The following is a 25,083-nucleotide window of genomic DNA, read 5'->3' as shown; positions in this document are numbered from 1 at the left end:
CCTTGTCTCTACTTATTTGACTCTGGTAGCAGTGGGCAGCCAGACCCTTTCATGTCTGGTATCAAGGTGGCAACCTGGGCCTGCAGGGGACTATGGGGAACCAGGAGAAACGGGGAAAACAGGAGGCACTCAGCAATGTGTGTGGTCCCATCGCTGGGATCTTGCCATTCGTGTGGAGGCAATGAAGCTCGCCAAAGGAAGATGTGGTCCGTGGGTGAGCTGGTTCCCAGTGACCGATTGGTTTCCATTAAAAGCCCTCTCTGGCACATGACTCCCCACTCGGCACACGGTGTTCACATGTCCCTCATTTCCTGACTCTTCTCTTCTGCTGTGGCACTTTTGTGGCCACTAAGAGGGCATCGGGCAGGGCCATCAGGCTCAGGCGGCTGTGTTGGTGCCCGGGTCCCCAGATCTGACCCAGAGGCACCAACGCCCTGGACAGAGTATGTGAGTCTCAGCTCCTGGAGCAAAACGCACTTGTCAAGTGTGACGAGGAGAGTGGGGATTGACTCCTGGGTCACAGTGAGCAGGAGGTCAGGGAGGGCCATGAGCTGGCCACCTTGCCACTGAGGGGCTGTGACAGGAAGCATTCTAGGTAGAACTGAGGACCATGTAAAATGGACTCAAGTGCAGGTGATGAATGGGTGGTGCTGCCCACCAGCCCAGCTTGTCTGAGGCCCCTGCACCTTATCCTCGGGGTCTCCACAGGGTCTGCTCCAGTTCCCCTTCCACCCCCCACAACTGCAATGGGCATGGTCAGAGGCTGTCCCACCCTCCCTCCACTCCCCCACAACTGCAATGGGCATGGTCAGGGGCTGTCTCCACCCTCCCTCCACCCCCCACAACTGGCAATGGGCATGGTCAGGGGCTGTCTCCACCCTCCCTCCACCCCCCACAACTGGCAATGGGCATGGTCAGGGGCTGTCCCACCCTCCCTCCACCCCCCACAACTGCAATGGGCATGGTCAGCGGTTGGGCTTTATGAGGTCCCTTGGTCTATGTTGTTGCCATGACAACCAGGGAGGTCCTGGGGACTGGTTGCATGTCCTCATTTTGGCCTGGCCTGAGCAAGAGCGTGCATACTGTTTTGTTCAGTCAGGACGACTTTGAGAATTGAGAAAGGAGAGTGTTTGTGGCTGCAAGGGAGGTGCGTGCTTCACTTCTTCCTCTGTTCTCTCCAGGGGACTAGCAGATTTGGCCACTGGAAGTTCAGAAAGATAGTCCAAGTCCCAGCAGGGCACAGCAAACTAATGATTCATAAATACTGGGGCCTATGTCCAGTGACGGGGTTTAGACATGTTTACATAGAGGTCATAGTGTCATAAGGAGGCCATTGAGGGGTGTATGTGTGTGTGTAGTGTGTGTGCATGTGTATTTGTGTATGTGTGTTATGTTTTGTGTGGTGTGTGTTGATTGGGTGGTGTGTGTGTGTGGACTGGGATGGTGTGTATGTGGTACATGTTACATGGCGGTGGTGGTGGTGGTGGTGGTGATGTGTGTGTCTGTGTGTGTGTGTGTGTGTGTGTGTGTGTGATATTGTGTGTCTGGTGGAGTGTGTGTGTTCATATCCAGCGGCAATATCAAAGCTGTGTGTTGGGTGGGACAGGGAGGAAGAGCGTTTCCCTGGCTCTCAGCACTAGGGCCTGACCAGTGTGGCTGCATGGCGGTGGTGGGAAGTGTGCTTCATAAGAAAGAATGAGCCTTCTCTGGCCATTGTCTTCTTTGTTGCTCTCCCAGTCCTGGGTCCTCACCAGCACACCTCCCCTTAAGAAGTATAGAGAAATGGGTCTGTGCCATTGGCAGATGGGACAGCACTCTTGTTTCATTTCTCTACATGTGGAGCAGGTGGGATAGAGCTGAATCTAAAGTAGGAAGTGGTATTTCCCACAAGGTTTGGCCCCAAGCAGATGGACATCAGAAGTTGGATGGCTGGGTGGTTGGGTGGATGGGAGGCTGATTACCCGTGGAGTTACTTCCTCGGGTGGGGCGAGGGGCTGTTCCCAGACATGGCACTTTGTCCACACAGGGTGGCTGTGGGAGCACTCAAGGGGAGCCCATTTTACTTGTGCCAATTTCAACCCAGAAATAAACAGGAAGTCAGGTATTTGGTCCCAGTTTTCTTTAACTGATCTCCCAAGAGATAAGAATTTAAACTACACTTTTTCCCTTTTGCACATATTTCAACTGGATAAAAATTACACTTGGATTTTATTAATGGTGATGAGAGCAGGCCCTGCTGAGAGGGAATCAGTGACATGAGGGTGTGCAGCACCATAGGGTAGGGAATGGCAATCCATACCCTTTATACCTACAGAATCCATTTACATCCCATAGCGCTGTGCAGAGCTGTGGAAGCCCAGCGAAGCACCTGGGAGAGCTCCATGCAGCCTGTGAGTGAACCACGTGGTGCCCAGAAGAGCCCAACCCAACAGGCTGGGAGGCCAGGCATGGCAACAGGAACAGTCCTGCACAGCACCTGTAAGAACACCCAGCTGTGCCTGCAGAAGCCCCAGATAGTACCCTCAGGAGCTCAGAGCAGCACCTGCCAGAGCCTCACCCAACACCATGGGGAGTCTGGTGGCGCACTTGAGACAGCCCCAGGCATTGCCTGGAAGCCCCCCAAGCAGAGCCTGCCGGGGTCCTACACCACATCATTGGAAGCCACCATCAGTGCCAGCCAGAACTCCACTCAGTACCTTCGAGAGCCTGGTAGAGGGACTGAGGGAGCCCCAAGCATTCCCTGGGACATCTCCAAGCAGAGTCTGCAGGGGTCCTACACTGCATCGTGGGAAGCCACCATCAGTGCCAGCCAGAGCTCCATCCAACACGTTGGAGAGCCTGCTGGAGCTCCTGAGGGAGCCCCACGCAACACTTCAGACCACTCTGGACTTCAGTCACTGCTTTCATTTATGTCTCCTAAGAAGCTGGGGGTAAGTGTTTGCCTGGCACGCATAGTTTTGGCAGATGCCATCTTGCTCTCGTCTGCCCTCTGACCAAGGGTGCCTGTGACAGCTGCAAAGACTGATAGCTATGCCATCAGGCTTTGTTCCAACTTGATTTCCTTGTAGATTTGATTCAGACGTAATTGCAGATTCATTTGCTCACCACTGTGGGTAATTTTCCGATTTCATGGTGAGAACCTTCTCCGTGTACTTTCACTCTCACACATTTTAGGAGCTTCCAGTTTGCTCTCACACTTTTGTGATACTTTGACTGAATATATTTTAAGTTCCAGAGATTCTCAGAACTTGTAGACTTGCTCTGTATTAAATTGTACAAAATCTGCATCCAGTTACAACTTAGAGGTATCCATCTATTGTAGGTAACCTTATTTCTTTTCTTTTTTCTTATTCCTCTCTAGACTTTGATTTTTTGCTATGTTGGTTTGTGTGTTGTTGTTTTTTTGGTTAGTTGGTTCTTATACCAGCACTAGAAGCCCAATGCACGAAGATTTGTGCAAGAATGGGCTTTCCTTTCCCTGGTGCCGGCACTGCCTTCGTTTCGATCCTGCCCAGAGCAGCCTTTCCACCTTTCCATGCTGCTCAGAGGCCCAGAGTGGCTGGGGTGGTACAAAACGCCTGCATATGCAAATTAACTCACCATATTTGTTGGGTTGATTTGCATACTCACTCCTGATTGGCTGGTGGGCATCACGAAGGTATGGTCAATTAGCATGTTACTCTTTTATTACATAGATGAAGTTTTTAATTTGGGAATCATGTTTTTATACTAATTTTACCTTCTATGTTCTCCCCAACCCACCCCCCATAGGTACCTTACTCTGGTTTTATAAGTAATTTCCTCTCAGGTAACCCTGAGATTATCATGAAACCCAAGTAAGCTTTCGGCCACTTAAACCTCATGTCCACCTGCTGTCACACTCAGAGAACCACAGTGTATGACCACAAGCAGTGGACAGCAATGTGCTCTGGGGAAAATTCCCAAGGAAATTCATAAGTAATAAGAAAAACTCTGAGAATATTTCTTAATATCAACTATATATTCTATAGGTATTATTCAGAACAGACAATGAAATTCTCTGCGCAGGGCATAGTGTGGCAAAGTTTTGTAAAACTCCACTTGTAGGAGCTGTGAAATGTCGCTCACCCCCTCCCCACATCTCACATGCTCCACAGCCTTTCTGACTCCCAGTCCTTTCCTTTCCTGGGGCTCCTGCCCACCTGACTGGGCACAAGGGGCCTGAGTTCCCTCCCACCCTCTCTACCTGGGTGATACTGGATGCCCAGAGGTCAGAGGCCTTCCCTGTCCCTGCACAAGAAATAACACAGGACTCTCTGCAAAACTGGTGTCTGGTTCGGTCTTAGAGGGGAACTTGCAGGAAGAATTCTGAGGGAGGATTTCTATCTGGACTAAGGGATCACCTCATCACACCAGCAGTTATCTATTCCCGCCTTACCTCACTGCCCCCGGGGAGGAGGGCCTGGTGGTGACCCGGGTTTTCATCTCACACTGATGGGTCTCCTGAAGAGTCCATGCACGTTTATGACCAAGACCCAGACTTGTTTATAAAGCCCCTCCTATCTGATGGCCTGGGCCATGCTCCTGACCCTGACCTAAGCTGTCTGCATCACTGTAGGCTGTTCCCTGGGCACGAAGACCGGGCAGGGCCCACACCTGGGTGCTGGTGGGTAGATGCCCCTTGGTTTCCTGAGTCCTGTGGGCCACATTCCCTCTCAGAGCGGTTTGCCACAGCTGTGTCGTGGCTGCCTGGAAGGCTCCGCAGGAGTGCCTTGGATTCCCCTGTGCAGGGTCCTCTGCCTGCTCCAGCCCAGCCCCAGCCCTGCCACCTCTGCTACCACCAGTGGTCCCGGGAGAGGCAGGGTGGGGGGAGGGGTGGCTGTGGGAATGAGGCCCATGGCCCTGCCAGGCTCCCCTTTTCCTCTTGCAGATGGACTGCTGTGGCAGGAGCCAGAGAAGGGTCCTCCCAGAACCCGCAAGCAGAGCACAGCAGACATTGCCGCCTCGCCTGTCCAGAGTGAACGGCTGGTCGAAGCCCCTCCACCGATACCAGGCAGTGTCCTGGGCCATGTTTGTGACCTTGGCCTTAGCCATGTTTGGCATTTTTATTCCCATGCTGCCTGGCATGTGGAAGTACATCGTGTACGGAGTATCCTTTTACTGGCATCACCTGCCTGTGGTCTAGAGTGGGGAGGGGTTACAAATCAAAGTCCCTTTCCCCTGGAGGACTCACCTCTTTGTTCCCAAGGGACAGGTTCCGGGAGGCTGCCTGTCCATAGCAGTTTGAGAAAGGCTTGGGAAGTTGGCCGCTGGCATCCCTGCAGAGCTGACTGGGCAGGCCCAGGACCGGTGCCCCCGGCACCTCCACTTTCAGGCTGAGGGTCCGAGTGGGGGGGAGTGCTGCCCTCACACTCCCTGGCAGTGGTCTGGTGTGTGAGCGGAGCATAATCATAGGAGCAAAGGCCTTGGGCCACACAGCTCAGTCCCAGCCTCTCCTGCTCCCGGAGAAGATGCCACACAGCCACCTGGTCAACCTCCTGTCCATTCTCAATAAGGCTGGCTGCCCCTCAGAGCGCCGCTTGGTGCCCACCTGGGCACACAGGCCTTTCCCTTGGTGAAGCTCGTGGGACACATGCCCTTAGAAATGCAACTGTTAGCCCCTTGCGGGACCGTGGCCCAATGTGAAAGCCTCCGTCCAGCAGGTCGGCTTTGTCCTTCCTGGAGGGAGAATGAGGGGCAAGACAGGCTGCCTCGGTGCCTGCCGGTAGCTGTGCCCACAGCTCCTGGTCAGGCGCCAGGGCCTGGACATCTTGTGCTGTGCTGTGCAGGGCCAGGCCTGAGTTCTTCCTTGACACACTTCCCACAGGTGAGCGGCGGAATGCTATTGTTCCATGTTATAGTGTACCTAGTGTGTGTCTCCATCGACCCAGGAGAGGATAATGTGAGAAGGAAGATTTACGGTGAACCACTGCCCGTGTTCGACAGATCCAAACAACACCATGTCATAGAAGATCTGTATTGCTGCCTATGTGGGGTCACCGTGTGAGTGCTGGGGCACAAAGCCAGGCGGCACCATGGCCCTGCACCCACTGGGTGGACTGCCAAGTTTAAGGCGATAGCCCCTCATAGGGCAGTGCCATGCTGCTTCCCCATAGAAGCAGGGGCTGTTTACATGCAGCAGCTGGTGCTGTGACCTCAGACACACACCGCCTCCCCCGCCCCTTGCTGATCTAGGAGCCAGACAGCACTGTCTTTCTTGGGGTTTCTCAGATGGGCCCCCTGCCCCAGTGGTTCTCGGGGCTGGTCAGGTACCTGGGTCTCCCGTGGCCCTGGGAACTTAAGTGGCCAGCCTGGTGGTGGGGCGCAGGGTGCAGGGCAGATCCTAGCCGGGCCCCAGGCCTCAAACCCTGGCACCATGTGGCAGGCGTGGCTGAGGGCAGCCGCCCCACCACTTGGACACAGTTGGCTCTGACTGGGGCTGCTGCTGCCTGTTCCCCCTATTGGCTGAGGGGACTCTCACCCCTCTCTTCACCTGCACAGGGTGCTGACAAGTGCTTCTCCCAAACGTTTCCTTTCAGGAGCGAGAAAGCCAAACATTGCCGGGCCTGCAACAAATGCATCGCTGGCTTTGACCATCACTGCAAATGGCTCAACAACTGTATTGGGAGCAGGAATTACGGGTGAGGGAGCTGAGAGGTAGGGGAGGGTAAAAGGGGCCCTGAAGTAGGGTTTGCAGGCTGGGGGCCTGGTGGTTATAGTGGGGGGTCATGGGCAGAGGGGTCTATGGGCCATTATTCCGTACAATGGAGCTCAGGGTCCCTCCTGTCTCCCTGTCTGGTTCTGAAACATATTTGGATGGAGCTGACCCCGGACATGCCGTGTGAAGTCTGTCCTCACAACGTGTATCGCTGGAGACCCTTATAGGGTTGGAGAGGAGCAGCCCCTTCCTCGGGACTCGGACTAGGCTGGAGAGTTTTTGACCTGCTGGTCTGGGTCCCTTTGCTTTCTGTCCATTGAGATGTCAGGCCCCAATCACAGAGGATGGATGCAAGGGGTCCTGGCTGGGAGGGAGCCCTGGCCTGAATAAGGAGGAGCAGGGAAAAGCAGGCTGGCCCATGGGCTGGAGGATGGGGACACCATGGAAACTTGCACCGAAGTTCTAGGTGGGCCAGGCTGCTTGGGCAGGTAGCACCCCATCTCTGTGAGTCAATTTACCTTTGTAAGCTGAGGGTGGTCCCCCTTTTTGCAACCTCTGGTGGAGATTATATGAGACCACCATCTGTATGTTGTAAGGCAACATAAAACTGTAGGTGTGATCAGTGGTCACGAATCACTGACGTCACCTAGCACTGTAAATGCTCAAGACAGCATGAGAACGAAGGGCTGAGCTCTACCAGGCAATCAGAGCAGCATTCAAGGTCAGGGTTGCTCATGCCAAGGTCAGGCACATGTCCTAGGCTGCCTGGACACCTGATCCCCCCACATATGGGGATGGGCTGATGCTGGTCACTGTGAACAGGGCAGGTGACCCAGCTCTGAGCCGTGTCTGCTTTTCCCACAGGTGGTTCTTCAGCTCCTTAGCATCCGCATCGGCCTGGCTGCTGTGTGTTGTTTCCGTCTTGTTATATATTGTTATCCAGTATCAGGTCGACCCACTTGTGCTCCGCACGGATCCCCAGTACAAAGGTACGTGCTGCTGCTTTCTGGTAGCTTCCCCTCAGGTTTCTCCTCTGTCTTAGCCCACCCTCCAGTCTGGAATGAGTCCCATTGTTGCTACTCCACCCACACTAACCTTCAAGACTTTTGTCGCACTTCATGTTTGGAAGCTGTGTGGCTGTGAGAATCTCTGGGGACTATGCCATAGAAATGCCCCCACCCCGTGGTGGCTACAGCCTTCCAGGGCTGTGTGAGAGTGGCTGGTACAGAATGGCCAGGGACTGGCCAGGCTGCAGGCCTGCAGGACAGGGCGGGTGTGGGGGTCAGGCTCTGTGACCTAGACATAGTTACTCTCCCTCAGCCTCACCTTCTAGATCCATACGGAGGAATCATAACAGCCACTGCAGACAGCGGGGGCTACAAGGGCACTTAGGAAAAGGCAGGACACACCTGAGTAAGGAGCAAGGGCTCACCTGGGTGGGCAGGTGCTCACTTGGTTGAGGAGGAAGACTTCTCCTGGGCTGGGAGATACTCACCTGGACAGGAAGGTGGTCACCTGCTTTAGGCTGGTATTCCCTCCCCCTGCCAAGCTCTGTCCGTGGTGCTCACCTGAGGAGAGGTGCTACCATGTCAGTGGACGCTGAATGCCTGTGTCTTCTCTCCACAGACATCAAGAGTCAGAACACATGGCTTCTGTTCCTGCCCTATTTCCACGTAGAGGCAAAGACCCCAGTGTTTGTGATAATAGCGGTGTTGGTGCTGGTGTTGGACCTCATCAGCCTCCTGTTGATCGGGCAACTGTTCATCTTCCATCTTTACCTAAGTACGAGCCCCCCGAGCCCCGGTCCAGGTTGGCTAGTCTTTTCCCCTCCTGTTCACATGTGACCTGACAGAAACAAGCTCCGTGCCCAAAGGGCAAACCCTCACTCTGAGAGACAGCGGGGCCAGTTCTGTTCCAAGAACTGCAGAAAACACGAAAGATTAAAAAGTAGTAGATTAACATGTTCAGAGAGATACATAGGGTCTAAGTCAGGACCAGGTCTTAGAACCATGGAAATGGAACAGGGGAAATGAGAAAAACACTCATCAAAATCCTAACAAGGAAAACATTCCACTCAGTGACAGGGTGTCCACTAGCCAGACAAGCTGCAGGACTGGTGGTTTCCTCCTGTCCACAAGGTGGCAGCACAGGGCACCTGGCAGCTGCATCAATGTCCTTGAATAGGGGAGGGCGGGGCTTCCCCTGCCCTGTGAAGCCTTTCTTGGGAAGTCAGAATGTTTCCTCCCTGTAGCCTCAGAGAGAAGCTGGCCTAGTGTGGGGATAGGCCAGCTGCGCCATGGAAGTGCATAGGAACTGTGCCCAAAGCCCTGGCCGGCCCAGGCTCTTCCCAAAGCTTCTGGTGGGGGTGATGGAGCAGTGGGTGATGGGGTCAGGGACATCTGGGGAAAGAGCGCCTCTCCAGCAGGGTGCACAGTAGCATGGAGGCGGCCAGCTGGACAGGCAAGCCAGGCTGGGAGCCAGTAAGACATTCAGGACATGCAGGATGCGTTTACAGGCACAAATGGGAGGACTAGAGAACTCAAAATCCACAGGGCATAATGACTAAGTGGAGATTTGAGGACTGGGACCTACAGGTTTCTAACTCAGGCAAGTGGGGAGGCGAGGAGGGGCAGACAGGAAGACACCCCTGAGAGGGGAGAAGCATAGTGAGTTCAAGATTGAATATGTCTACTTTGGGGCATTTGGACACCAAAGAGTAAATTCCAGGTGAAGTTGGCATATTCAGTGTAGGAAAATTAGCCTAAAATGCAGCACTTAAAAGCACACGTGTAGTACCTCACAGTACATGTGGGTCAGGAGTCCAGCACAGCTCAGCTGGTCCTCTGGCCCCGGGTCTTTCGTGAGGCTTCAGTCAAGGTCCCGGCTGGGCCTGTGGTCTCATCTCACCGGGGAGGCCCACTCCGGGCTCATCACCAGGCTGTTGGAGGGTCAGTCCTCAGGAGTCTTGGGCAGGTGGCCCCTTCCCTTCTTTGTCACATGCATCTTCCAGCATGACACAGCAAATCATAACTCGGCTGCTGAGCAAATGAGAGGATGAGAGGGGACAGCAAGGCGGAAGTCAGCCTCTCTAACCCAGGCGTGGAGGTGGTCCCATTGCCCTTTCTGCGAGTCACTAGAAGCACTCCGCACTCCAGAGGACAGAGTCCACAATTCACCAACACGCTGCAGGGGGCACTGCAGGGGCCACATGGGAAGCCGCTTGCAGCTGGACGCTGCCATTTGAAGCTTGGGACAGGGGCATCCTGATGAGTCCTCAGAACGTGATGGGAGAGACACTGTGAGGGTGAGATCTGCTGGGAAGACGCAGGACGTGGAGAGTGCCCACTGCAGACGGAGAAGAAAAGCCACAGTCATGGGACATGGAACAGAGAGCATCCGGGGTGAAATTAAGGAAGAGCAGGATTCTAGAAATTGCCCTGAGCTGATGTTGGAGGGAAAACTGGTGGACGTCCTTTTAAAGCATGTACTTTGCACTCAGGCCTCAAAGTTCCTCGCCTTGAGGTTTAAAGTTGTGTGCTGTGCCTCCCCTACTTTATCGTTATGTCAGAGTTCAATGTGTTACATAAATGTACTCAGAGTAAGTGTGAGCTCTGGGAGACAGAGGACATGCGCACAAGCTGATTTTGATGGTATTTGTGCAAACCCACTAGAACAGTGGTCGGAAAACTCATTAGTCAACAGAGCAGCAAACCGGGGCTCGAGAACTGCATGTGGCTCGCGATCTCGCGAGCCGCGGTTTGCTGACCTCTGCACTAGAATATACCCAAGTGCAAGTTTATGTCCTCCAGCTGTTTCCCAGGTTGGGCGGGAAGCTGGAAGAATGCAGGAGGAGCCAGGTGGAGTGAATCAGGACAGATAAGTCAGGTCCAGACACAACGAGAGCAACAGCACTTGTCGAGACTGCTCAGGCCAGGGCAGGAGGCTCTGCTCCATGGAGCTCCCCGCACCTGGGCGAGCAACCCAAGGGGGCTGCTCCTGTCCCATGCTGGAGCCAGTGTCTCAGCTCAATTACTAGTGCGCTGGGCGGGCACCACTCATAGGTCCATATTTACTCTCTGGGCTGAGAGGCCGGCAGGGCGGCCCCTCCAGGGACCAGGGGTGGGGACAGCAGGCTCAGGAGAGTGTGAGGAGCTGCTGGCTGCTGCCCCAAGGCCAGGCGGGCTGTGCAGTCGCCGTCTGTCCAGCAGCTCCCAGCAAACTGGATGAGGACCTGACGCCCCAGGGTGCAGCTCAGGGGAGCTGGGTAGGTGCCTACAGTGGTTGATGGTTCCTAACTGACCTTTTCCTCTTTTCTCCTTTTTAGTGTCAAAGGGGATGAGCACTTACAATTATTTGAATCAAAGCCGCAGACATAGCTCAAGTGCCTCATCAAGAAACAAAATTCCATCATTTCGTAAACGAATCTTGCCAGAGGTATGGATGTGCCCTTGTTTCATCATTCCTGTTTATTCAGGGCTGGGATGAGGCCCAAAGTCACCTTGTGGCTAGCACCACCTAGTCACAGCTCTTTGCTTCTGTGTGGGCATGGTCCTGTGTGTGTGTAAGTGTGTGTGATATGTGTGTGATGAGGTGCATGTGAGTGTGAGTGTGTGTGGTGTGCATGTTTGTGTTACATCATTTCTATACTCACTTTGCTTGGGCTTGACTCTGGTAGGTCTATGTCTTGAGCTGCTGCTCATCAGACACTACAAACACTTGCCCCTCAAAAGTCACCATTCAGAAAATGACAATAGCAGCAACAGGTACAAGTAAAATATTTACCAATGATATACTTGTATCCAGAATACATAAGAAACTTTCAAAACTCAATGATGAGAATAATGACCAAGTTTTTTAAAAAATATATTTTATTGATTTTTTACAGAGAGGAAGAGAGAGGGATAGAGAGTTAGAAACATCGATGAGAGAGAAACATTGATCAGCTGCCTCTTGCACACCCCCTACTGGGGATGTGCCTGCAAACAAGGTACATGCCCTTGACCGGAATCGAACCTGGGACCTTTCAGTCCGCCGGCCAACGCTCTATCCACTGAGCCAAACCGGTTTCGGAACCAAGTTTTTTAAAGGAGCAAAACAACTATTTATTAAGGTGGGTACGTATGAAGATGCCCAACCTTGCCATGCCAGTTGGTTGGAGCATCAGCCCATGCATGAAAAGGTTGTGGGTTTCATCTCCAGTTGGGGCATGTAAGGGAGGTAACGGATCAATTTTTTTAAAAAATAAATCTTTATTGTTCAGATTATTACAGGTGTTCCTCTTTTGTTTCCCCCATAGCTCCCCTCCACCTGATTCCACACCCCACCACATGCCCTTACCCCCCGCCACTGTCTTAATCCATAGGTGTAAGATTTTTGTCCAATCTCTTCCCGCACCCCTCACACCCCCTTTCCCCTGAGAATTGTCAGTCCACTCCCTTTCTATGTCCCTGATTCTATTATATTCATCAGTCCATTCTGTTCATCAGATATTTTATTCACTTGATTTTTAGATTCACTTGTTGGTAGGTATGTATTTGTTGTCATTTTGTTGTTCATAATTTTTATCTTTACCTTTTTCTTCTTCTTCCTATTCTTAAAGAATACCCTTCAGCATTTCATATAATCCTGGTTTGGTGTTTTTTTAGCTTTTTCTTGTCTGTGAAGCTCTTTATCTGACCTTCAATTCTGAATGATAGCTTTGCTGAGTAGAGTAATCTTGGTTGTAGGTCCTTGCTATTCACTTTGAATATTTCTTGCCACTCCCTTCTGGCCACATAGTTTCTGTTGAGAAATCAACTGACAGTCATATGGGTACTCCCTTGTAGGTAACTGTTTTTCTCTTGCTGCTTTCAAGATTCTCTCTTTGTCTTTTGCCCTTGGAATTTTTAATTATGATGTGTCTTGGTGTAGTCCTCTTTGGATTCCTCTTGTTTGGGGTTCTGTACGCTTCCTGGACTTGTAAGTCTATTTCTTTCACCAGGTAGGGAAAGTTTTCTGTCATTATTTCTTCTAATAGGTTTTCAATATTTTGCTCTCTCTCTTCTTCTGGCACCCCAATAATTTGGATGTTGGTACGCTTAAAGTTGTCCCAGAGGCTCCTTACACTATCTTAATATTTTTGGATTCATTTTTCTTTTTGTTTTTCTGGTTGGGTGTTTTTTGTTTCCTCATATTTCAGATCTTTGGTTTGATTCATGGGGTCCTTTGATCTACAGTTGAATTTCTGTATATTCTTTATTTCAGACAGTGTATGCTTAATTTCTGACTGGTCCTTTTCCTCTTTTTTTTTTTTTTTTTTTTTTGGCATTCTCATTAAGGTCCTTGAAGGTCTCACTAAGCTCCTTGTAGGTCTCATCAAGTTTCTCAGCGGTTCTTAGAAGATTCTTGAGTAACCTCATAAATGTGGTTTTGAACTCTATGTCCAGTAGTTTGCTTTCCTCCATTTCTTTCATTCGTGGCATGTTTCTTTGTCTCCACATTTTGGCTGCTTCCCTGTGTTGATGGAGTGGCTTTGTGTGGTAGGTGACCTATAGGGGCCAGTAGCTCAGCCTCCCCAATCACCTGAGGTGGACGCTCTTGATGCACCCCTTTGTGGGCTGAGTGCAAAGTCTTGGTGTAGTTAAGCCTTGATTGCTGTTGGTACACTGGGAGGAATTGACCTCCAGGCCAACTGGCTGTGAGGACCCACTGTGTCTATAATGGAAGAACTGCTGTGCTGGAGACACACTTATGGGGCAGGACTTGCTTCATTGAGGCTTTGGTGCTCACTGAGTCTGCCTCTTGAATGTGTCACTTATGGATGTGAGGAGTTGAAATCTGGTGTTGTCTCACACTGACCACTAGGTATACTGGCTTCTGGATCTCCAATGGGGTGCAGGTCAGCTACTGTCTGAGGCCACCCAGCAGGAGCTACAGCGAGAACTACAGTTTTCTCCTCTTTGCTTGGGGTTTGGAGGTTTTGGAGCTGTCTGACCAGAGCTGCCGTTTGTTAGGTTAAGCTGCGATAGGGGAGGCCATTCACATGCAAAGGCCGCTGTGCGGAGTTTGGGTGGGTTTGTAGATTATGCAGGGCGGGGTCTCAGGGAGTCACTAGGCTAGGGTGTGGCAAACAGTGATGGCTGCCAGTCAGCCATCTCTGCGTCTCTGAGCATGTCCGAGTTTCTGCATCCCCGCATCTCATGCCCCAGCACAGTAAACAATGATTCCTGTGCGCAGCTCTGCAACAAGCCACCCTCACCTTCCAACCCAATGGCAGACAGTCCAGCTTCTCCCTGTAGAAGTTTGGGTCCCCAGCGTCTCCCCAGAAACTGGATTTCAGAGTAATCGGGAGCTTGTCTCCCTTTGGGTTGAAAAAAGCAACGCCCACCGCCAGCCCGGTTCGCGCGCGCCTCCGTACCTCAGCTTTTCAGTGCTTGTGCACATCTCAATGCTCTTTTCTCTTTCCTTCTAGTTGTAGAACTTCCACTCAGCCAGCTTTCCCGTGGTTCTGGGTGATAGACGTTTTGTCTTTTAGTTGTAGTTTTGAAATTGTTGTGCGAGGCAGCAGTTTAGGTGTTTTATGGGTAATGGATCAATTTTTCTCACATTTCTCTCTCTCTCTCTCTCTCTCTCTCTCTCTCTCTCTCTCTCTCTCTCTCTCTCTCTCTCTCTCTCCCTTCCTCTCTCAAAAATCAATAAGAATGTATCCTTGTGTGAGTATAAAAAAAAAGAATGTTTGGCCTCATTTGTAACTAGGGGGCACAGATGAATAGCAGAAGGTACCACTACAGACTCTGAGGCTAAAATCAAAAGGCCAGCAGTACCAAGTATTGGTGATGCTGAAGGGAAATTGGAGGTCTCCACATTGCTAGTGGGAAAGGAAAGTTACACCACTCTGGAAAGCAGTTTGCCATCCTCCTAAAAACTGAAATAAGTATTTACCACATGAAGCAGCGATCCCATTCCCGGTTTTTCACAAAAGGAAAGTGAAAAAACACAGGTGCTCCGGTCACCAGAGCTGGGAGGAAGCGCACAGGTGCTGTCCCCTTTCCTTGGGCCCAGGAGTCTCTGAGGGGCCAGGACTCAAAATCGACTGAAAATTGACTTGAATTTAGTGTAAGATAAGCTGAGTGTCAGCAACATTTTTTTATTTTATGTATTTTCATTTATCTCCACAGTAAATAGATCACAACCTGGTTTCATCTGCATGGAGGTAAGTTGTAATCTTACTGGAGTGATTTTTCCTGAAAATTAGCTGTTTTCTCTTTTTACACTGTCTTGCTTTAAGGAGTCTTCCTTACTGTAAGGTTAAACAAACCTTACATATCCTCCATATTCTAAGCTAATTTTATAATTTTCATTTGCTTTCTTTATATTTTGTTTTCCAAGTCATCTTTTTTTAAAATATATTTTTATTGATTTCAGAGAGGAAGAGAGAGGGAGAGGAGATAGAAACATCAATGATGAGAGAGAATCATTGATGGGCTGCCTCCTGCACACCCTTACTGGGGATAAAGCCCGCAATCTGAACTTGTGCCTTGTAGGTCAACACTTAACCACTGAGCCACGCTGGCCAGGCTCCAAGTGGTTTTCAGTTTATGTTTCATTCACTGACATAGGAGCTAAGGTTACTTTGTCAAAACATAACTCTGGGTCACCTTGTGGCCTTTCCTTGTCATAGTAAATGGCCCCTTTCCTGACCCCCCAGTTCCCGGGGACACCGGGCTCAGATCTGCCTTCAGATGCTGTAAGGCTCCATTTTCCCACAGCAGCACATGCTGTTTCCATGGCAGCGTTTACTCAGCTACCTTGTAATATCTGGTAGGCGAATCCCCTCTTGAGATTTTTTATTTTTTATTACTTTGACAATTCCTTCACATATTTATTTTCCACATCAACTTTATAATCATTTTGTTCAGTTTCCAGAAACCTAGAATTTTATTTATTTATTTTTAAAATATATTTTATTGACCTTCCACAGAGAGGAAGAGAGAGGGACAGAGAGTTAGAAACATCGATGAGAGAGAAACATCGACCAGCTGCCTCCTGCACACCCTCCACCGGGGATGTGCCCGCAACCAATGTACATGCCCCCGACCGGAATCGAACCTGAGACCCCTCAGTCCGCAGACCGACACTCTATCCACTGAGCCAAACCGGTTTCGGCAGAAACCTAGAATTTTAACTGGACTGATATTAAATACAGGCATACCTCATTTTATTGTACTTCACCTTATTGTGCTTCACAGATAATGCACTTAAAAATTTTTTTTTTAATTTGCATCCCACAAGTCTATCAGCAACTGATTTTCCAACAGGGTTTGCTTGCTTTTTGTCCCTGTGTCACATTTTGGTAATTCATATAATATTTCAAATGTGTTCATGATTATTATACTGTTTTATTTTTATCTGTGATCAGTGACCTTTGATGTTACTATCATAACTGGTTCAGGGCACCACTGGTATAAGATGACACAATCAATAAGTGTTGTGTGTTCTTACTGTTCCACCAACTGTCCATTCCCCGTCTTTTTCCCTCTCCTCAAGCCTCCCTATTCCCCAAGACACAGCAATGTTGAAAGTAGGCCTATTGATGACCTGACAATGGCTTCTAAGTGTTTAAGTGAAAGAGTCACAGCCCTCTCACATTAAATAGAAAGCTAGAAACGATTAAGCTGAGCAAAGAAGCTAAGATAGCCTGAAAGCTAGGCCTCTGGCACCACACAGGCAGCCAAGTTGTGAGTGCAAAGGAAAAGTTCTGGAGGGAAATGAAAAGTGCTCCCCCAGGGAACACACAAATGATAAGAAAGCAAAACAGCCTTATTGCTGATACAGAGAACGCTTTAGTGGGCTGGATACAGCATCAGAGCAGCCACAGCATTCTCTTAAGCCAGAGCTGAATCCAGAGCAAAGCCCTAACCTCAGTGCTGGGAAGGCTGAAAGAGGTGAGGAAGCTTCAGAAGAGAAGCAGAAGCCAGCAGAGGCTGGTTCATGAGGTTTAAGAACAGAAGCCACCTCCATACCATAACCGGACAAGGGGAAGCAGCAAGTGCTGAGCCTGAAGCTGTAGTAAGTTATCCAGAAGATCTAGCTATGATAATGAATGAAGGTGACTACACTAAACAGCAGATTTTCAATGCAGGCAAAGGGGCTCTATATTGGAAGAAGATGCAATATAGCTGGAGAGGAGAAGTCAATGCCTGGCTTCAAAGCAACAAAGGACAGGCTGACTCTCTTGTTAGGGGCTAATGCAGCCAGTGACTTGAAGTTGAAGCCATTGTTCATTTACTATTCTGAAAATCCTAGGGACTTAAGAAGAGGCTAAATCAGGGAGGGGGAAATGGTGGCTGAATAGGCAGCCAGTCATGTACCTCATGCAAGGGCCAGACTGGAAATACCACTAAATTGGAGAATATTCATCTGGGCAGGTCGGTGATCTCTGTAGAAGGCTAAAACACCTTTGACTTTAGCAAGTATGTCAGAGGAAAAGGAACAGGGAACATTCATGCCTCCAGGAGTGGGACACAGGAAGCTTGACATAGATGTGGTGACTTCCTAGTTTTAAACATACACAAATGGCTTATAGGGTGACCTTAATCCCCAATACTTTTGATGAGTCTATTCCTGATTTTGAGACTGCCTTAGACCCAACTACTAACAGGCCTGTACCACGCTGTGGTGGGCGTCCATAGGTTCGGAGATGGCTACATCGTCACAATGAAGATCAAATCTCCAAAGGACGACTTGCTTCCCGACCCGAACCCCGTGGAGCAGTTCTTCCAGGGGAACTTCCCGGGCAGCGTGCAGAGGGAGAGGCACCACAACCTGCTCCAGTTCCAGGTCCCCTCCTCCTCCCTGGCCAGGATCTTCCGGCTGCTCATCTCCCACAGGGACAGCCTGCTCATCGAGGAGTACTCGGTCACACAGACCACGCTGGACCAGGCAAGTCCCCGAAGGGAGCCGGGTGCAGAGCAGGGCCATGCAAAGTCCCGACCGGACAGCCCAACCAGGGCTGGAATCCCCACCACAGGGAGGCAGGACATGCCTGAGGTTTAACCTCTGGGCATCTGTCCATTGGGCTAAAACTCAGTCTGTCAGAAATTGTTGTCTAACACTATTTTAGTCATCAGCAAATTTCACTGAGTTTGCTTCATCCTTCCCTCCCTACACTATGAGTTTATTTCAACCTTCCTGGTTTGTGGTGGTGGCTTTTTTTTCTTTTCAAATCAACTTTATTGTGGCTTAACTTATGTATAAAAAAATGGTGAGTTTTGATACATATTTATGCCATGTGTCAGGGTTTCTAAATGTGATCACTTTTACTGTGGTAAAATATGTATAACATAATCACCTGTCTTAAATGTACAACTCAGTGGCATTAAGTACATTCACATTGTTGTGTAATCATCACTACCATCTTTCTCCAGAAATTGTTCTCCTTCCCAAATTAAAACTCTCTATCCATTAAACAATAGCCTCCAAACCCCAGCCACCAGTAACCACTGTTCTACTTAATGCAGGCTACACCACATACCGAATATAAGTGGAATTATGCAGTGTTCTATTCCTTTTTTTTAGCTTATTTCATTTGACATAATGTCCTCAAAGGTCATCCATGATGTAGCATGTGTCAAAATATCCCTCTGTTAAAGGCTGAGTAATATTCCATTGTATGTCTACATCATGTTTTCTTTATTTGGACATTTGAGTTTTTTCTGGGGTATTTTGTTGCTGCTGTGTGTTTATTTTAAGTAGACATCCTTAGAGACTATGCAATAAAGCACTGACATCGGCAAGTCTCCAATAGCCTTTGAGGAGCTGGCTCAACAGCACCTTCTCAGCCATAAGCAGAGGAAGGCATGAGCAGGAGTCATGGCCACACTGCACATTGATTAAAGGACAGAGGAGAAATGAGATCAGATCCTGTTTTGTTTTTTGCTTTTAGTTTCTTCTTTAGAGGCTTAGAAGGATGCTGCTACTTGGGATCTGCCTTGCCTTGTTACCCCACATCCTTTGAATCTTCCCAGGGGCACTCCTATGGCTCAGCTCGGAATTCTAAGAAACAAGCCCTGTGCAGGGCCCTGGTGGCCAGGCCCCTCAGGTGGGCCAGCCTCCCCTCCTGCAGCACACAAGCTGCTCCAGCAGGGCTGCATATGGACTGGAAAAGAGAAAGCCCAGTGGGGGGTGGGGAGGTGGGTGGTGAGTGGAGGGGACCATTCTTCTCTTTTCTTGCTCATATACTTATTCTTGCTCTTTTCTTGCCTTCAGGTATTTGTGAACTTTGCTAAGCAGCACACTGAAACTCACGACCTCCCTGAGCTGCGACCTCCCCTAGCTGCTGGAGCCAGCGGACAAGCCAAGGTACCCGCCACGCTTTCCCAGCCCACTGCTTGGTCCACTGGGCCTGAGGGCCTCCAAGGCTCAGATATGCCTCCTGTTCAACCACACACACTGCGTGTCCCCATCTACCCCTCCCCTCAAGTTCTGTGCTAAAGGACTTTCAATTGGTAGTGGTGTGGGTTCCTTTTATAGTCAGGAAACACTTTGGATGGTGTGAGAGAGCATTTTTTAAAAGATTTTTCCCACATGTGTTTTCTTACAGCAAAAAGAATTTAGATTTTTGGAAATTAGAAGCAGGGAAAATAGGCGTATAATAAATTGTCTTGATTGTTGGGATATTTGATATCTATGTCTGGTCATGTGTTTGAATTTCAAAGGAAAAGAAAGAATTAAGTGGCACTTGATTTCAATGGTAAACACATTTGGTTAAAGCAAGTATGGTCTGTTTTAGGAAGAGGGCTCTTTGTTCTTTATAAAATTATTTAAGAAAAGACAAAAGAGGAAGAAGCAATAGAAGGTATGTACTCTGGCCAGTGATAACTCATGTGATAGGTGCGTCCAGGTTCCTGCCCTGGCATCACACCCCCAGGCCCATGTAGGGAGCACTCCCACCCCATTCCAAAATGAGAGAGAGAGAGAGAGAGAGAGAGAGAGAGAGAGAGAGGGCACCCAGACCCAGGTGCCTTGGTTTAAGCCTGGGATGATAAGGGGACAAACTATCTCAGTCATTCTCTCTATACTGACCTGGAGAGCAAATCAAATAAAATCAAAGCACTTTTCCAACCAGCAAAGATGTGCAAAACCTTATTTCCCAAAAATTCTCATTCCTCCCACCAGTTTCTAGTTGCAAGGAAACCAAATACTGCCAATATTGGACATACTCCCTTCCAAGGCCATGCTTAGGATGAATGTCCCCTTCCTTTGCCTAGTAGAGACCTAATGGCTACTTGGCACGATTGACTTGTCCCCTGTCTCCCCAGAGGGCCCAGGAATGTCTGAGCAAAGGTACCTGTCCAGGGAAAGTTAGCTTGGCTAAGATTTTCCAGCCACTCTTTCTCATAGAAATGCCTTTAATCTGCTGTTTATACTGTAGAAAATTAGTCTTTGAAAGCCATTTGCAGTATGAATCCATTTTATGGCTTAGAATATATTATTGGTTAGCAAAAGTGTTGCCTACAACTATCGATGTCTTCCCAACCCCCACCAGGGATATTCTCTCTTAAAGGGCTACTACCAAGCCATCTCTGGGCCAGGTGAGAGGAGCTGATGGTCTGTGACCTATAGCAATTCATGTCCAACCTGCCTTTCTGGCTTTTAAGACAGGAAGAGCCTGGTCACTTTCTAGGACTAAAAAGCAAACCTAAGACACCATGGCAGCCTTTGGAAACCACCCAGAGGTGGAACTTCCTCTGAGATGTGAGCATGTACCACCCAGAGGGCGTGAGCCTCATGACGTCTGCACCTTAGAGCCAGACAGACCTGAGGGGTCAGCTGGCCCACTGTTCACAAACACGGAAACAGCACAGCCCTAACCTTGGGCATCGGACAGAATCACAGTGCCCTTGGCTGAGCTTCCTCCAAGGATTAATTGATGGCTAGTTAACTTTTAAAATCTAAACGCTGTTGTACCATCTCTTCAGAAAGGCGAGATGACAAAAGTCTATCTGGTCTCTGTCCGCAGGTCTGACCTCCTCCCACACTGCCGTTCTCTGCAGCAGGAAAGGAGCTCTGGGCAGCGGGAAGTGCAGGAGCCTCTGCCACGTGGCCGCCCAAGCCGACCAGCCAGCCTCAGTAAGGCCTCGGCAGCAGGAACGAACACGTGGGCACACACAGATCCCCAAAGGGGCTTTCTCAGAAGGAAGCCGAATGGGACACCTGATGGTGAAAGTGACCCTCCTCATCCACACCACAGAGGTAGAAGCCCACTGCATCCTACTGGGAGCTTTGATCTGGACATCACTCTCACGTCAAGTGGATCTGCTTTTCTGTATGTGTATGTGCGTCTGTTTTATTTTTAAGGAAAAAATAAAATGCAAACGTATTTATCACACACTGTCTATGTTCACTGACCCTGGTGTGCACCGTCTGGTATGGTTTTAGGCATAATATGGGCCGAGCAGCTTCCTGTCGTTGCGTGAGCTTCTGTGAGGGTCATTGCCGCAGGAGTGCCCGTCATGGCAGGATTCTCAAACTGGGGGGAAGTGAATGGACTCATCTTGATATTCATGCCAAGTCTGCTCTGTAGGGTTTGAAGGAAACACCCAGTGGCGATGCATGTGAGCATTAGCCATTGTTACCTGGGTATTATTTGAATCTCGGTTTCACATCTGTTTGCTCAGCTCATTTGAGTGCCTACCTCATGGGTGCAATTCAGACAGGAGAAGACGAGGCAAGGGCAGGTGAGAGTGGATCTTGGGTTGGATGTGAGATCCCACATGTCTTTGTAGCTGGTTAAGATGGCAAGGCCTCATTCGCACAGTGCCCGGCCATTTCCAGAGCTCACGTGTGCTCTTCTGCAGTGACGATAGGAGGCAGTGGTCACAGGACACCTCATTGTTCCTGTAAAAACCGACCAAGATTCAGGAATAATAGTTTTCAGCCAAACCATTTCAAATGAGTTGTGGGCAAGAAGAACAAACGGACTTCTTGTCAAGGCAGGCTCCTCTGCACGCCCTCAGAGGGGCTTCTAGTTCTAACAGGTATGGGGCAGTGCCTCTCTAAGCACATTGTCCATGGCCACACTCCAGAATCCAGGCAGGGCCAAGGGCAGGAGACAGAAGAGGAGGAGAAGGATGCTGGGACGTGGAGGACAGAGAACACAGCGGCTGACAGTTTCCTGAGGATGCAGAGTCCTCTGGTTCTCCAGAGGCAGACACAACTTTAACCCTTCCCGGCTCCCAGCTGGCCACTTTCCAAATAATTATAGACTTTACAACACTGGTAGCCTCAGAGCTTAACCTGGTTTTGACTTTTTTTTTTTAAATCTACCAATGGTCACAACCATAAAACCATTTACCTGGGGTCAGAGTTCAGGAAAGCCCAGGAGTGTGCTGTGAACACTCAGCATCACACTATGGCATCCGGGCTGGTTTGGGATTTAAATGAGCAACTGCAACATCGGAGACACGGACAGAGCAGGGAGTGGGGCGGGCTATCCTTCCTGGTGTGGTGGGCTGTGAGGCTTTTAGAGCGGCTTCATGGACTGGAAAGGCTCAGGTATAGGCAATACCTCACCCTTCGCAAGAAAAGTTCAGTTTAGCTGCCTGTCTCCACTCCACCTGAGCTCCCAAATAGCAAAGTCTGTGTCTTTTTCTTTTTTTTGTCATTTCCCCCAGCTTCTGTCATGCAGAAAACACTCAACAATACTTGCCAAACTCAATGCTATGCAAACCCAGTAAAAAAGAAACAGAAAAAAATGTAGGTCCAAGAAAATGTTGCCTTCAAAAACCTAAAGACAGTGGCAAAGGGCAAGTGGAACAACAGCGGAGCCATGCTTGAAAATATCAGAGACAGCTCTCTGTCTGGCTGCTCTGCTGTGCTGCTCGGTGGTGGTGGCTGAACCTACAGGCAAGGGACCGGCTCTCGCCCGCTGCTCCAGCGCCAGAATGATCTGAGCCTGGAGGGCGCCCACTAAGAGCCAGGTCCCAGAGGCAGCCTGGCTCCTCCCCTCCTCTGCCCCATCTCCTGCCTGACCTGGCCCGCAGCCCCCTTGGTGACCTCCATCCCACCCCCTCCCCGTCCACGGGGACCTGCCGGCCGTGGCTGCTCCGGACCTAAAGGATCAAGACATATAGTATCACATGAGCTCACTCATCTAGGGGAAATGATGAACAACATAGACTGATGAACAAGAACAGCATTGATCAGACTGTCAGACCTCAGAGGGAAAGTAGGGGAGGGTGGGGACAAGGGAGATAGATCAACCAAAGGACTGTGTGCTTGCATATGAGCCTAACCAGTGATCACGGACAACAGGGGGAGGGGGCATGCGTGGGGAGGGGTTTGGGATGGGAATGTGGGGAGGGGGATGAGGACAAATATGTGATACCTTAATCAATAAAGTAATTTTTTAAAAAAGACATAATGGGAGCATTTTTAGACAAGCCAAAGATAGGAAAACACAATGCCAGGGGCAGGGTAGTGGGTTGCGATAGTGGGTTGAGCAGCACGCAAGGCCGGCGAGCTGAAATGGAGGATGCACATACAGCTGTTGGACAAGTACCTGGTTTGCCAAGCGGACTTGAGACATGGTGATGGGCATGCTGGTTCTCAGGTTGCCAAATACTGCTGTGAGCATTTGTTAGATCACATCACCAATAACCAGGATTTTAAAGGGTCTGCAGGAGCACCTTCTGTTGAAAATGTAAAGAATGGAATCAAACAGGTTTTCTGGAGATTGATGAACACATGAGAGTTATGTCAGAGAAGGAACATGGTGCAGCTAGAGGTGGGTGAACAGCTGTGGGTGTCTTCATTTCTCCTCACCAGACTTATTTCATTAACTGTGGAGACTCGAGAGGTTTACTTTGTAGGAACAGGAAAGTTCATTTCTTCACACAAGATCACAAACCAAGTAATCCGCTGGGAAAAGAACGGATTCAGAGTGCAGGTGGTTCTGTAATGACTCAGCGTGTGAATGGCTCTGTGCTGTATCGAGGGCACTTGGGGGCTTTGATTACAAATGTGTCCATGGAAAAGGTCCGACCGGGCAGCTTGTCTCACCGGAGCCTGACGTCCGTGATACTGAAAGATCTGAAGAAGATGATCAGTTCATTATCCTTGCATGTGATGGTATTTGGGATGTTATGGGAAAGGAAGATCTCTGTGATTTTCTAAGATCCAGACTTGAAGTCACTGATGACCTCGAGAAAGTTTGCAATGAAGTAGTCGACACCAGTTTGTATAAGGGAAGGCGAGACAACATGAGTGTGATATTGATCTGTTTCCCAAATGCACCCAAAGTATTGCCAGAAGCAGAGGAGAAGGAGGCCGAGTTGGACAAGTACCTGGAAAGCAGAGTAGAAGAAATCATGAAGAAGCAGGGGGAAGGCGTCCCCGACTTAGTCCATGTGATGAGCATATTAGCAAGTGAGAACATCCCAGCCTCCCACCAGGAGGTGAATTGGCAAGCAAGCGGAATATAATGGAAGCCGTTTACAATAGACTGAATCCTTACAAAAATGATGACACTGACTCTACATCGACTGATGATATGTGGTAAAACTGCTCATCTAGCCATGGAGTTTACCTTCACCTCCAAAGGAGAGTACAGCTCAACTTCATTGAACCTTTTAACATTCATCCTCAACTTTAAAGAAGGGCATATGACATGGGTGAGTGTTACACCAGAGAACTTCAGCTAGCCCAGAACTGATTTTTTCTTTTTTGTAAATTTGAGACTTATTTAAACGTGATTTTAAACCATAATTCACGTTGTAAATCAGACTCCAGCAATTTTTGTTGTATGATTTTGTTTTTTGTAAAGTGTAACTGCCCTTGTACAAAATGCTCATATTTAATTATGAACTGCTTTCAATCATTATCAAAGTTATAAGAAATGTTTGGCTTGTTGTGTGATGCAACAGATATATAGACCTTTCAAGTCATGTTGTGTTTGGACTTGGGGTTGGGACAGAAAGAGCAGCAGCCATGTCAGCTAGATGCTCAACTGTGCACATGATTATGGAGAAAAATTCCAAAATCATAAAGCCGAGCATCCAGGGGATTAATTGGAAACTATCTTAATGTTCTTGGCAGTGGGATTGGCATTGTTGATAAAGCTGGTCCCTTCATTTAATTGTCTTTTAATTCTCTACTTGTTACCATGAGTATTGCATGTTATACAATATATTCATAAGAATATCGGTCTTGGGGCTAAAATGCCTTGGTTCTTTGCAGCTCTTTTGCAAGTTCTTACATTTAATTATTAATCGATAAGCAGCAGCTTCCTACAGATAGCAGGAGATTGCCACATTTTACTATCATGATTGGCTGGGCCTGCTGCTGTTCCTAGTAAGATATTCTGAATTCCATTTATCAATAAGGCTTGATTTAACAAACAAGAAAAAAAATACCAGTGGGAAACCATA

General features: G+C 49.2%; 2 protein-coding genes and 1 pseudogene across 2 annotated transcripts; all 3 read left to right on the top strand.

The window, feature by feature from the left end:
* Positions 1–2,447: 2,447 nt before the first annotated feature.
* Positions 2,448–14,889, top strand: LOC129150322 (probable palmitoyltransferase ZDHHC11B). Its single transcript, XM_054721329.1, has 8 exons — positions 2,448–2,930; positions 4,910–5,128; positions 5,846–6,021; positions 6,558–6,659; positions 7,541–7,665; positions 8,303–8,458; positions 11,001–11,110; positions 14,833–14,889. The coding sequence occupies exons 1-8, from the start codon at positions 2,448–2,450 to the stop codon at positions 14,833–14,835; spliced, it is 1,374 nt and encodes a 457-aa protein (XP_054577304.1). The 3' UTR covers positions 14,836–14,889.
* Positions 14,890–17,243: 2,354 nt separating this feature from the next.
* Positions 17,244–21,034, top strand: LOC129150346 (retinal-specific phospholipid-transporting ATPase ABCA4-like). The gene is made up of 3 exons (XM_054721396.1): positions 17,244–17,596; positions 18,923–19,015; positions 20,676–21,034. Exons 1-3 carry the CDS (start codon positions 17,372–17,374, stop codon positions 20,679–20,681), a joined length of 324 nt encoding a protein of 107 aa, XP_054577371.1. The 5' UTR covers positions 17,244–17,371; the 3' UTR covers positions 20,682–21,034.
* A 2,043-nt stretch (positions 21,035–23,077) lies between these two features.
* LOC129147063 (protein phosphatase 1A-like) lies at positions 23,078–24,329 on the top strand (annotated as a pseudogene).
* The last annotated feature ends 754 nt before the right edge of the window (positions 24,330–25,083 follow it).

Source organism: Eptesicus fuscus, chromosome 9, assembly GCF_027574615.1.
Source record: "Eptesicus fuscus isolate TK198812 chromosome 9, DD_ASM_mEF_20220401, whole genome shotgun sequence".
Lineage (NCBI taxonomy): Eukaryota > Metazoa > Chordata > Mammalia > Chiroptera > Vespertilionidae > Eptesicus > Eptesicus fuscus.
This window is presented reverse-complemented; position numbering and strand designations above follow the sequence as displayed.